At 48.3% G+C, this 12,026-nt stretch overlaps 1 protein-coding gene across 4 annotated transcripts in view; it reads right to left on the bottom strand.

Moving 5' to 3' along the window:
* Slc37a2 (solute carrier family 37 member 2) overlaps positions 1 to 9,280 on the bottom strand; it is a 41,120-nt gene extending 31,840 nt beyond the window's left edge. For 3 of the 4 annotated variants that reach the window (XR_005091982.1, XR_005091981.1, XM_037207616.1), the window contains exon 1: positions 8,293 to 9,280. Coding sequence is in view for 2 of the 4 variants with exons in the window: in XM_037207616.1 (XP_037063511.1) it covers positions 8,293 to 8,468 (176 nt within the window). In the remaining 2 variants the exon portion in view is untranslated. The remainder of the gene's footprint in view (positions 1 to 8,292) is intronic. The other variant, XM_028858443.2, reaches the window with a different exon arrangement.
* Positions 9,281 to 12,026: the final 2,746 nt, after the last annotated feature.

Genomic DNA, 12,026 nt, shown 5'->3' with positions numbered 1-12,026 from the left:
GTCTATAGGGGCCAAGAGCAAGGACTTAGAATCAGGAGAAAGATGGTTTTATTCCCCAAACCTGTTTACTCCTCTGAGAAGTACTTTTCCCAGCTTGTTTACAGAACTCCTGACAGTCGTTTGTTACAGATCTTAAGCATCTCCGACACACGGCTGGTTCTGTTTCAGGTTAGCACAGGAAGAAGATCCGAAGGACTAGAGGCAGCTAATACAAGGGGGAGTTCGGGCCTTTATTCGCCTGGCAGAACTTAGGAGGCCATCAGCCCCTCTGCGTCACCTCTCCAGGATGCCTGAGTCTCCTAGGACACAAAGTCCTGGGGTTGGTAGTGCCCTGCCTCGTTTAGGATGGGTGGGAGGGGATCTGCAACCATACAGCAAAGTGATTCTGGATAGCTGAGGTCTTCCTGGGGCAGACAGGAGGATTAGCCAGTCCATACTGGCTTTCCGACCTGTGATTTTTTTTTCTTCTTTCAGATCTGCAGGGGCCTGCCCAACCTAGATTCCAACCTCCAACGAAAAACCTGACCCCTAAGTCAGCAGGAAGGACAGGACCTTTGAGAGCCAGGGTTCCCTGGCTGTGTTGCCTGGTGTTTGCCTGACACTTGTCTCCTCTGGGGCTTCCTGCCTGGCCTCTGAAGGGTGGAAGGTTAAGCTCCAAGTCACAGCTCTGGCTGGGCCCCAGCCTCCTTGGAGCCAGCCAGGCCTCCTATTAGCCAGGCACTTTTCAGGTGTTCATGGAAAGGGCCCCAGGTGCTGCCCTGCAAAGGGGCCCAGGAACATGGGGGTAGGTTAAGGGTGGGGCTAGACGGAGGCCGCAGATCTGAAGCTCACTCACAGGCCTGACAGGTGAGGACTCTGGGCGGGGCAGGACCTGCAGGTTTCACTTCTCACAAGCCCTTCCCTCAGGACCCAAGAAGCCCCAGAGGGGAAGCAGGGAGAAGACTTGCAGAGGCATGAGGCTAGAGATGGCCGTCCTGGCGCAGAGCTGGGCAGGGCAAGCAGTCCAGGGCCAAGGAACACGTCGGGGAAGGCCTCAGACCACTCCACGTGGGGCTAGCCGCCCCATGGCCCTCTGAGGCTTTTTAAGCGAGGGGTGGCACTTCTTAGAGTCCCACCTCCTCCACTAGATGGTGGTTACTGAATAACCCAGTCAGATAGAGGGGGACCAGCTATCTCTTAACTATTAGCTGACAACCCAGCTCATTCTTTCCCAGCACCTAGATAATAGCTTTATCAACTTCATTAAGACTTTGCACTAAGAATGATTCTGGGCTAGGAACAGGGAACAATTTGTCCCAAAGTAGCAATAGATAATGAACAAACACCACCCTTAAGTACCCTGTTCACCACCACCACCACCACAAGCTAACACGACCCCAAGAGCAGCCTCTGATCTCAGGAAGGGTGGAAACAGACCCCTCTCCTCAGTCACCCCTGCTCCCTGCCTCCTCCTCCTTTGCTCTACAGACAGGCTTTTCTCTTGACAGCCCTGACCATGACGTAGAGACGATGGGGTTTAAATTCGGCCATTAATCGCCACCCCTGCTTCAACCTGGGACAGCCTCGAAGGCCAACATCAGGATGTGGCTGCAGGTGACCTTGGCACTTCCCCCGAGGAAATGAACCTGGTGATCTGTTCTTGGGTGTGCCTGTTCTGGGGTCAGCAGTTCTGAAAAGGATAGAGGGCTGGGTACAGTAACAACCAGACCAGGGTCAATGCGGACTTGCCACCACCCTCACCCTCTACCAAACCCTCCACCAACACCGGGAGATAGCCTAAAGGGGAAGGGCCAGCCAAGAACAGACCCAAGGGCAGAGTCCTGGGTCATGCCTGCAGTGTACACGGGTGAGCAGGGCCAGGCCAGGCTGGGAAGGCCTCTGAGGAGAAAGCTTTCTTGGGGCAGGGATCAGGCCCATGGGATCCCATGCCTCTTGTCCTCCTCCTCTAGCTGGTACTGCTCTGAGAGATGGAGATGATGTAGGGCTCAGCAAGCTCACAGGTGGAAGCTCCACTCTTCTGAACAAAGGCTGCATGTGCAGCCGGGATGGGGGTGTGCTGATGGCCACAGAGCTGTTGTCCTGCCCAGGGAAATAGGATGATGGCCTTCCCTCCAGGATCCTCAGGAGGCCTGGGCCCAGCCTCGCCCTCACTGTCTCCTGAGCATGCAGAACTCAAGGCCCAAAGCCTAAGCTAGAGGTTATGGAAGTGGTGATGTCGCCGCCGCCCGCCCCCCTTACTGACAATCAGATGTGGGGGGTTGTCTGGCTTCAGGACTCTACTGGCCAGCTCTTCTAAAGCCCACACACTTGCCCCCTTCACAGCTATCCTGTTTGCCTAAGTGACTCCTTGTGCTGCAGCTTATGGTCCTGTCCATTCTCTCTAAGTACTCGGGGCTTCCCTAATTGGCTTTCTTCTCAAATGTATATTCCTCTTTCCTGAAAAAAGATCATCACCTTAGCCATACGTGTCCTCTAGAGTGTTCTGCGTTCCTGTGGCTACTAGACAGTGGTTTCTTCTCTGGGGAGGATCTTGGGGCTCAGCCTTACGTCCACTGGATCCCCCTGATCCAACACTCAATCCCAGCTTGAATGGGACGGACGAGAAGCATGGGGTTCACGGGCCTGTTCGCTGACCTAAGGTAGCTTTGGTGCTTTGTGCTGGTGTTTCTTTGGGACTGCCTGACTCTGACCTCAGTGAGTACTGGGTAGAGCGTGACTGAGAAAGGTCTCCCCCAAACCACACAGACAACTCCACGCCATTCGCTGCCTCCTAGACCAGTCGGCACAGCTTGGGCAGACAGCACCACTCAGTTCGGTGGGGGTTGGGGTGTCATGAAGGTCTGTCCTTTAAAGAGGGAAAGAGGAAACATCAGGGAGAAAAGGGGAAGCCCAGAAAGCAGCTGCTGTGAGCTGTAATAATCAAGACGTGGGGGATGGGCCTCAGGGTCACATGCTGGGTGACAGGGAGATGGGTTAGACTCCTGCATCCCTGCGATCACTCCTTTTCAGGGCAAGACAGCCCTAGCCTCCCCAGCTCTCCCTAAGCAGTTCTTTCTGCTGCCCCCATCAAGCACCTCTTTGCAGGAACCAGGAAAATAAGATGAGAGACAGGAACCAACTGAGACTCAGATCTGATTCCGGCCCTCTGGCTGCGGAATAGGGAAAAGGGACGTCAGACTTCAGCCAAAAGAAGCTGAGTCTTCATTTCTGGTTCTGCTAACTAACTGTCACTGTTTGAGCAACTCGTTTAACCTCTCAAGTCTCAGGTTTATTTTTAAAATAAAAGAGAAAACGGCCACACAAGATTGTCACAAGGACTAAAAAATACAATGGGTGCACAAGTATCTGACACGGGCAGCATCTCTGGGTGTGTGTTTGGATATTTCTCTGCGCTCTCTTCCTCACCAACTCCACAGCACAGAACCATCTGTCAGGCCTTTCGTTGTCCAGCGTCCACGGGAAGGTTAAGGTATGGGAAAAACACAAACAGTGTGGGAGTCCTCAGCTCCTGCTCCTCCTGTGAAAGCTATCTCCCTCCACACCCATTCCTGCTGGGCCAGCTGCAGCGTCACCCTGCTCCCTCCTCCAGGTCCCGAGTTTCTCCTCCTTACAAGGCCCCAGGAGATTCACCCAGCTCTGTAAGCAGCAGCCTCAGTCATCTCTCTGGAAAGATGCCCATGTTGTCCACTGCCCCCAGGCATGCCCAGGCAGATATGGGCACAGAAGGCAAGGAAGCAGGCAGGCCCAGGGCTAAGGCCCCCCTGGGTGTTTGGTGGCTCAGAAATGCCATGGACAGGCTGTCTAATCAGTCCTGACAGGAGCTAGAGTAACTAACGCCTACGGGGTGGAAACTCCACAGACTCTGATGGCCTCCCCACACCTGGTGCCGCCTGCTCACAGTCCCACTCGAGAGCCTGCTTTCTCGCGTGATGCTCCCACTGGCTGGAGTACCTTATAACCAGTCCACAGACAAAGACTGCCAGAGTCACTGAGCCAAAGGTGATCTCCTCCCAAGGGGTGAATCCCATCGACAACAGAAATTCCAGCTGCCTAGCAAATCCCAACTACAGTAGCCCAAGTGCTTTCAAAGGCTTTCTATTTGCATACCTATCACAAAGATAAAGAGGCTATCAACTTGAGAGTGGGGGCATGGGAGGGGCTGGAGGGAGGGTAGCTGGGAAAATGATAATTATTTCATTTAAATTTTCTGGTTTTTGTTTTGTTTTTCGAGACAGGGTTTATCTGTGTAACAGCCCTGGTTGTCCTGGAACTCGATTTGTAGAGATCCGCCTGTCTCTGCTGGGATCAAAGGATCATCACGCCCGGCAAAAAAAAAAAAAAAAAAAAAAAAAAAAAAAAGTTTTTCAAAAAGAACTAAGTAAGTGTAAAAATCAAGTTTCTCATTTAATATCAATACCCTGAGATATAAGTATTGCCATTTTCCTTGTCTAGTTAAGGAAATGTAGCCTCACAGAGATTAAGTGATTCGTCTAGAGCCAAATGACAGTGTAATTTTTATTTTCCACTCACATGATCATCAGGAGTACAAGGGGAAGACCAAGGGCTAGGAGTCAGACAGCCGGGATCCAACTCCAGTACAGCCTTTGCCAGCAATACAGTGCTGGACAAGCTACATCCCTTTCTGTATCTTATTTTACCAGTGTGTCCCATGGAGGAACTAAACTAAACTAAACTTTCATTAAAAAACAAAACAAAACAAAACAAAAAACCAGACAAACCTGGTACAAAGGAGTATGGAAAGCTTATAGAATGACAGTCAGTAGTGAAGCTGCTTCTGGGCTGAAGGCAGGGCTGGCACCCATCTGAAGACTCCATTTAAACCTTGCAGCAATCTGGGGATTGCTGTTATCCTTAGTTCATGGGTGAAGAGTTCAAGACTACCTGTTATCTTCAGTCTATTTCGATGCTCTCCTTAGGCCCGTGTGAAAGCAACGTGTGACAGAGTTCATTTTTATTTTCTTTCTTTCACACTATACGGCCTTACTGTGCTGTCTCCACCTCAGCTTATATTCTGCTAAGCACAGGAAAACTCACTCTGTAGGCCAGGCTGGCCTCGAACTCACAAAGATCCACCTGCCTCTGCCTCCTGAGTGCTGGGATTAAAGGTGTGCGCCACCACTGCCTGGCGCATGCTGCTTTTTGTTTGTTTGTTGTTTGTTTGTTTTTAGAGACAGGGTTTCTCTGTGTAGTTTTGGTGCCTGTCCTGGATCTCGCTCTGTAGAACAGGCTGGCCTTGAACTCATAGAGATCCGCCTGGAGTGCTGTGATTAAAGGCATATGCCACCATTGCCTGGCTTAAGAATGTATTTATTTTTATTTTATGTGTATGAGTGTTTGCCTGCATGTATGTTTGTGCACCACATGTGTGCCAGTTTCCCATGGAGGCCAGAAGGTATCAGATCCCCTTGAACTGGAGTGAGAGATGGTTGTGAGCTGCCATGTGGGTGCTGGAAATAGATCCTGGGTCCTCTGGAAGAATAACCAGTGCCCTTAATGGATGAGGCATCTTGCCAGCTCATCTCAGAATTTTTGTATGTGGTATTTCTCTTAATGTTTTTCCTCTCTAAAAAAATGTGCTTGTTCATTTTTATAAGTTGACCACTTACTCTTCTGGCAGTCTCATTTGGACAACTTTATACAGTAGAGGACGGTTAGAAGACTTCTGTCTAGAGAAGCTGAGTTCCAGGGGTTGCTAAACCGAGATGTGGAGGACCAGCACTAACCAATCGCACAGGAATAAGTAAACTGTCAGTGACAGTCACTTATGCTTGAAATGTTATTATAGCACTCCATTTTCAGGATGCCTGTATAAGGAAGACCTTTTCCTTTCCTCTTAAGTGATCCATAACCCATAGCAATTTCAAAGGCATTGTAGTTTTTGTAAGCCAAAATGCAGAAACTCTGAGTCTTCTTGTTTTACAGGGCGATGTATTTGTGAAAGCTTATTTGTGAAGCTTCCATAAGAATCTCTTCTTTCTTTTTAACGAGAACAGATTTAGAAGAGCTGGTTGTGTAACCAAGGACTTAGTTGGATATTGTACTTGACAAGGACGGCTATTTAATAATAACTATATCAGCCCCTTAGAAGGAGCTAGGGCTCACTGTATGGCATCAATACTAAAGAGCACTCCCAAGGAAAGTGGATTTCTGAGTTCCTTGTCTTAGAGGTAGAAGAAAGTCACTCAGTTTTTTTGGGTCTGAAAGTCTTAGGATATTTAGGGGACCTAATGAAAGAGGGATCTGCCCAAATCTATAGACACAGCAGGTAAAATCTGGTAAAGACAGTTTCTCAACATCTTATCTCAAGGCAATAAATAGTAAAATGACTATAAGAAAGCAGCAAAGCAAGAGTGCCTATGAAATACTGGAGCAGTGGCTCAGCCTGCAAAGCGCTCCCTGCAAAGCTGAGCATCAACCTCAGCACCCACATGCAGGGCCTGGCATGGTGGCTGCGGCCTCTGCGCTCCCAGGGCCGGGAAGGCAGAGACAGGCTAGAGCTACGGAAAGCTCCGTGGAGCTGAGTAGTAAGTTCTGGGTCTCAGCAAGAAACTCTGTCTCAAAAAATAAGGTGGGATGGCTCCTGAAGGACACCTGAGGTTGACCCCTGGCCTCCACAGGGACACACATGCATCACCCACCAAAGGAAAAAAACTATACATACCTACACACACACATACACACCTTATTTTTTTTAAAGGCTCCTTCTGAAAACTTCTAGCAACACAAATTTAGCATGACCTACTTGGTTAATTAATGCCTTTGCTGTACATAGGCAATGAGATTAAATCTAAGGAGACCCACTTTATTGTGTGATCAAAAGTTTTTCTTAGATATTAAAAAAGTCAAAATGGAGTCTATAGAGAAAACAACGATGTATTGAAGCGAGGACACTCTCCAGGTTATCTGAATCTGATTTGTCATGTATCCTGACTTCAGTTTTTCTTGACATTGAGCTATTTTGTTCTCTGAAGTGGTAGCTAATGGGTAAGTCTTGTAAAATATGTCCATCAGTGAGATAGTTTCAAGAGTCTTAATGTATAAATGAGTTTATTTGTATTATGCTTTTAAAAATTGTAGTAAATATACATAGCATAAAAAGTCATTTCAATCACCTTTAAATGTAAAGTCAGGAGCAGCAAGCATATTCCATTGTGCAGCCATGGCTGGTAGCCATGTACAGTAAACAGGACCCCCCACTGCCCTCTCTGAATTCTCTTTCCCCCAATTACCACATCTTCTGGCTCCTTCATTATGAGGGAGATATACTCTCTAACACATGCTCGTGTTAATATGCTTATCAGAGTCATTTTATATCTTTCTGAAAACACAAAACTGTTTAATAGTTCCAAAATTTAAAAGGACCAGATAAACCATCTAAAGGATATTGTATGTGATGACTAGCCTGATTGAGAGGGCTGGAAATAAACACTTTAAAAACAGGCCAAATGGATTACACTCTAAGTTAATCTGCCCAATCTAAAGGTGACCCTTAGTTTAATTTGAGAATTTAGGTTTGGCAATGCTATGTCATCTCTTTTTCAAAAGAAGCCAGTAACTGACTATTTTGTTAAGTTTTATAGTTTATAAATGATGGCAACTAACAAAATTATCTTTAACACCCAGGTCTCCCCCAATGCCATCCTCCACCCCACCCCCCACCCCATCCTTCAGAGCAAATCAAACACTTTCCTCCTGAAACCTTTCCTCCCAGCAGATGGGTGACTTTGTGGTCATGAGGACCGCTGCCAGCTCATGATTTTAAGGGTGACCAGGCAGTCTTGGGAGAGCTCTGCTCCCAGAGACCTCCCCTAGCTAGGTACCCTGCGACTGGAACGGTGCCCCCAGGCAGGCTCCCAGAACCAGTGATTTCTGGCTTCTGTTACCTAATCCGATCAATAAAATAAACTAAAATGGGGCCTAAGCTCCCTGGCCACCTTTATATTGTACCACTCCCTAGGTTTCCCATGGGCAAGTTCAGATCCCCGAAGTGCTCCAGTAAGAGTTGGAGGTCCTCTACAGGTGCCTGTGTTTGCAGACACGGGCGATAAACCGGAAAGGATGAAGACTCACCAGGGCCACACATTAGTCTGGGCTAATGTGGAATTAATAGATCTGTGCTATTAACCTTCCACGCCTGCGCCACTGAAGGAGCTGGTGCCAGAAAGAGCTAGAACCCCTTCCCCCACCCCAGGGACAAGCGGAGACATCAGCCATCCGAGTGTGAGTGCGTCTCTGAGTGTCCCAGCAGCCTCCCTCCACAGCCCTGCTTACCAGCTGTCCCTAGAGAAGGCACGGAGGAACCAGACACCCGGAGCCAGGGAAGACCGCATCTTGCGTGGCCGGTACCTGGAGCTGGGACGACGGAGGGTATGGAGCCGGCAGAGTCCCCGACACTGGCGACTGTGGTTTAAATGCCCCGCCGGCTGGCCCGCCCCAGCCAGGCCCATGGCCAGAGCCCCCGCCCCTTGCACCTGACCTTCCTGCCCTCTGGGTCACAGCGAACGCAAACCCCGGCCATCTCTCTGCACTCGCTAGCAGTTGTTTGCTGTGTACAATCACTTGTTTTCTCAAACTTTCTCTCCGCGTCAGAGACCGATAGTCTGAGTTTCCTGGGGCTCCTCTTTCTGGTCTGTGCTTTTCCGTTTTACTACTCACCGAGGATGGGGAACTGAAAACAGCAGCAATCTTACAAGTCATCAACTCTGTGTGACATCCTGTCTCTGCAGTGCTACCTGTCTTGAGTGGTGCTGTGCCTCAACACTACGCGAATCAGGCGCTCTGTGCGAGCTAGCGCATTGGGACCTGTGATCTGAGTACGGCGCTCTTCTGGAGGCCTGGAAGTGTCTCAGGGAGGCAAGTATTTAGCCCCAAACCCATCTCTCAGGTTCTGGTCCTGCCTGCTCAGATTCCAAACTGCTTACTAAGCCAGAGGGAGCCTTCCCGAATCTCCACTAGATACCCAGTTCTGCCGGCAGTAACGCCGCGCCGCCGTAGCCAGCACTGCACTCTCCCCTTGAGAGGCTAGCAGCCAGGTGGCGGTGAAGAGCTACAAGGAAGGGTCTTCAGTGCTCATAAACATGACCGCCTCCAGCCTGAAGACACCAGGGTGTATTTCCACCTATAAACAGAAGCTATGGTGAGATTCTTGTATAGGAAACCAAGGGCAAAATACCGAGAAGGGAAGGAGGGTGGAAAGGGAAGTATTCGCCTGGAAAGTAAACTTGTTAATAGAACATAAAATAGGAATGCGTCTGTGCAAATGGGTTTCAACCCTAACCCCACCCACCCCTAACTCCTAGGAGTGCCCAGTCCTCAGAGCAAGGTCAGGGAGGTGCAACAACAGCTCCACCAAACAGGGGAGGACTCGGGATAATGGGCTTGGCTAGTCAGCCCTGGTATCGAGCAAAAAGAGGGTAAGCAGAGCTGTAAAACCCTCACATACTACCAGCAGTTGGGAGTATGGGTCTAGTGCCAGAAATGAAGGCAGCACGTCAAGGTCAGAGGTAAAGGGCTAGAGGAAGAAGAAAGGCAATAGACAGGAGGCACAAATCCCAGGTCCTGTAAAATGCTGGAACACCTAGAGTATCTATCACATGGAGTGACTCAGTCAAATCCTTAAGTACACCACACAGGGTCTAGGGAGATGGCTCGTAAGTGCACCAGCTCTGCAAACATGAGGGCCTGGGTTTGAATCTCCATCACCCACATAAAAAGCCAGCCATGGCTTCCTGTGCCTATAACCTCAGCACTCCGGTATGAAGACAGGCAGATCCTGAGCGCCTCACTGGCCAGCCAGTCAGCCTGCCCAAAACCAAGTATTTGTAATGGAGAATGATAGAGGAAGACACTCGTGGTCCCACTCTGGCCACCATATGTGCATGCAGAGGCAAATGCACAGCACACTTACACACACACACACACACACACACACACACACACTGCAATAAATAAATAATAAACACATAAGTCATCCCTTTCTTACCATTCAGTGAGGTGGGAATTATCAAAATGGGTAGCATGATTTAAAGCTCTCATTTGCCTGGGGCACTCTAATCCCAGGTGGTTAGCACCCCTATTTAAACAGAAGATACACCAGAGGAGTGATATGACCTCCTCAGAATGATAACTACTGGTTCCTAGGAGACTAAAGGAAGGATCACGTTGGAATACAAAAGAACCAAGGAAGCTGCTGTTTGGTCATCTGAGGTCACTCAGGAAGTGGATTTCAGTGGAGGAATGGAAGATACCATTTCCAGAGCTTCTGTGTGCTATCCAGAGTTCAGCAGGGCAGGACAGCTGTCTTTCCATTTCCAAGAGGAGTCAAGGGAGGAGGCTCGCTGCCGTGTGTTCTGCATGCTCGTTAGAGGTGCTGGTGTCTTTCCGTCATATTTGCTGGGTGCTGGAACTCTTGGGAGCTGTGTGACTATGGCCCCACTGTGTGCCAACAAGTACCTGGGAGCAGAGCCAGTCCTCCAACAGTCTTTGCCTTGTCTAAACCACTGCCTATGGATTCGGGCCATGTATCCCTGTCCAGGGGCCAGGATGGCAACTGGGACAGGCCTCCCATCACTGGAACCCATCCACACTTGCTCCTGTAGGTGACCTAGATGCTCTCTGCTGCCTGCTGCTTGAGAGTGACAGAGGGATATTACAACTCAGGCGCTCCTGTTCTCACTAACAGCACCTCTCCACTTCTGCCTCTCCTTCCTGTTGTTGTCTGGCACCCCCACACAGCACCTTCTCAAACCCTGTGGGATGTGACTGGTGTTTGAAGAAATGAGGAAGGGACAAGCCACTCAGTCAGCCACTGAAGGAAAAGATCCTAGTTCCTGATTGGCAGCCCTCTAATTACTATGGTTCAGCATCCGGCACTTGTGAGGAAGAAGCTCAATGTTAATGGCCTTTTTACCCATCAAGCATCAGTTCCAACTGCTACTGAGTTTCACTGATCACCCATGACTTTCTGGGCAGCTAATGAACTGTTTAGACCCTTTAAGATATAGTAATGAGTGCTTTCTTGATTTTATCAAAGGGATAAAAGGCCTTGAATGCTCCTGAATATTAGAGACCAAATGCCAAATTACTAGGCAAAAGAATGCAAGTGTCAGTACATACACAAACATTTAAAAATGCATTTCCCTCCTCCCATTTCTATCTTATAAAACAGACAATAGAACCAGGTCTCAGAGATGTGACTGAATGGATAGGATGTCAAGATATTAGGAGAAATGTAATACTAGGATTTTTCATTGAGAGACAGAATGGTATACTAAAAAATTAAAACACTGCTTGGAGTCAGGGACAATTCTGGCTCAGATACAACTGAACTTGAGTTGCCATGTCTACAAAGCATGGATAATAACACCTGTACTACAAGGTGGCTGTAATAACTAGAAATTACTTATATAAAAAATGCAATAGTTCCTGACATGTTCAGTAGGTCTTGTAAATGGAGAGATTATGATAAGACATTGAGTCAGATTTCTTAAAAAGAGGTGATGTGTATGGTAGCACAGGCTTGTCTTGCAAAAACTCCTTAACAGCGTGTTTGTATATATGTTCAGCTTAGCTCACTGATTACAATAAGCACTGTGATAGCTCATGTTGAATAACTTGGGTGTTGACAAGGATGTATGTGGGGTTAAATAAAATATAGAAAAGTGAAAATGCTATTATCTTAAATGTCAGATACTGAACTCTCCCCACAAAGTTACTGTTAAAATCCTCACATTCAAAGACAAGATGATCACATTGAAGAGGATTACATTGCTCTTGTAAAAGCTGTAGTTCTGAAATGCCTGTCAAAGAAAACCTCAAGAACTGGCTTTAGAAACCGTATCTGCTGGCTCTCCTACAGTCAGCCTCCTCAGGACACTAGTGGAGAAGCAGCTAAGGAACAGCACAACCTGAAAGGTATGACAGAAGGGAGAACAGAAATGCTCATTATTAGATATTTTTCAAAGCTGCTGTTCTTCAGGGAAAACTGAGAAGAAATAAATGGCAAT

This window comes from Peromyscus leucopus, chromosome 7 (genome assembly GCF_004664715.2).
Source record: "Peromyscus leucopus breed LL Stock chromosome 7, UCI_PerLeu_2.1, whole genome shotgun sequence".
Classification (NCBI taxonomy): Eukaryota; Metazoa; Chordata; class Mammalia; order Rodentia; family Cricetidae; genus Peromyscus; species Peromyscus leucopus.
Note: the sequence above shows the minus strand (reverse complement) of the source record. Positions and strands in the feature narration are given on the sequence as shown.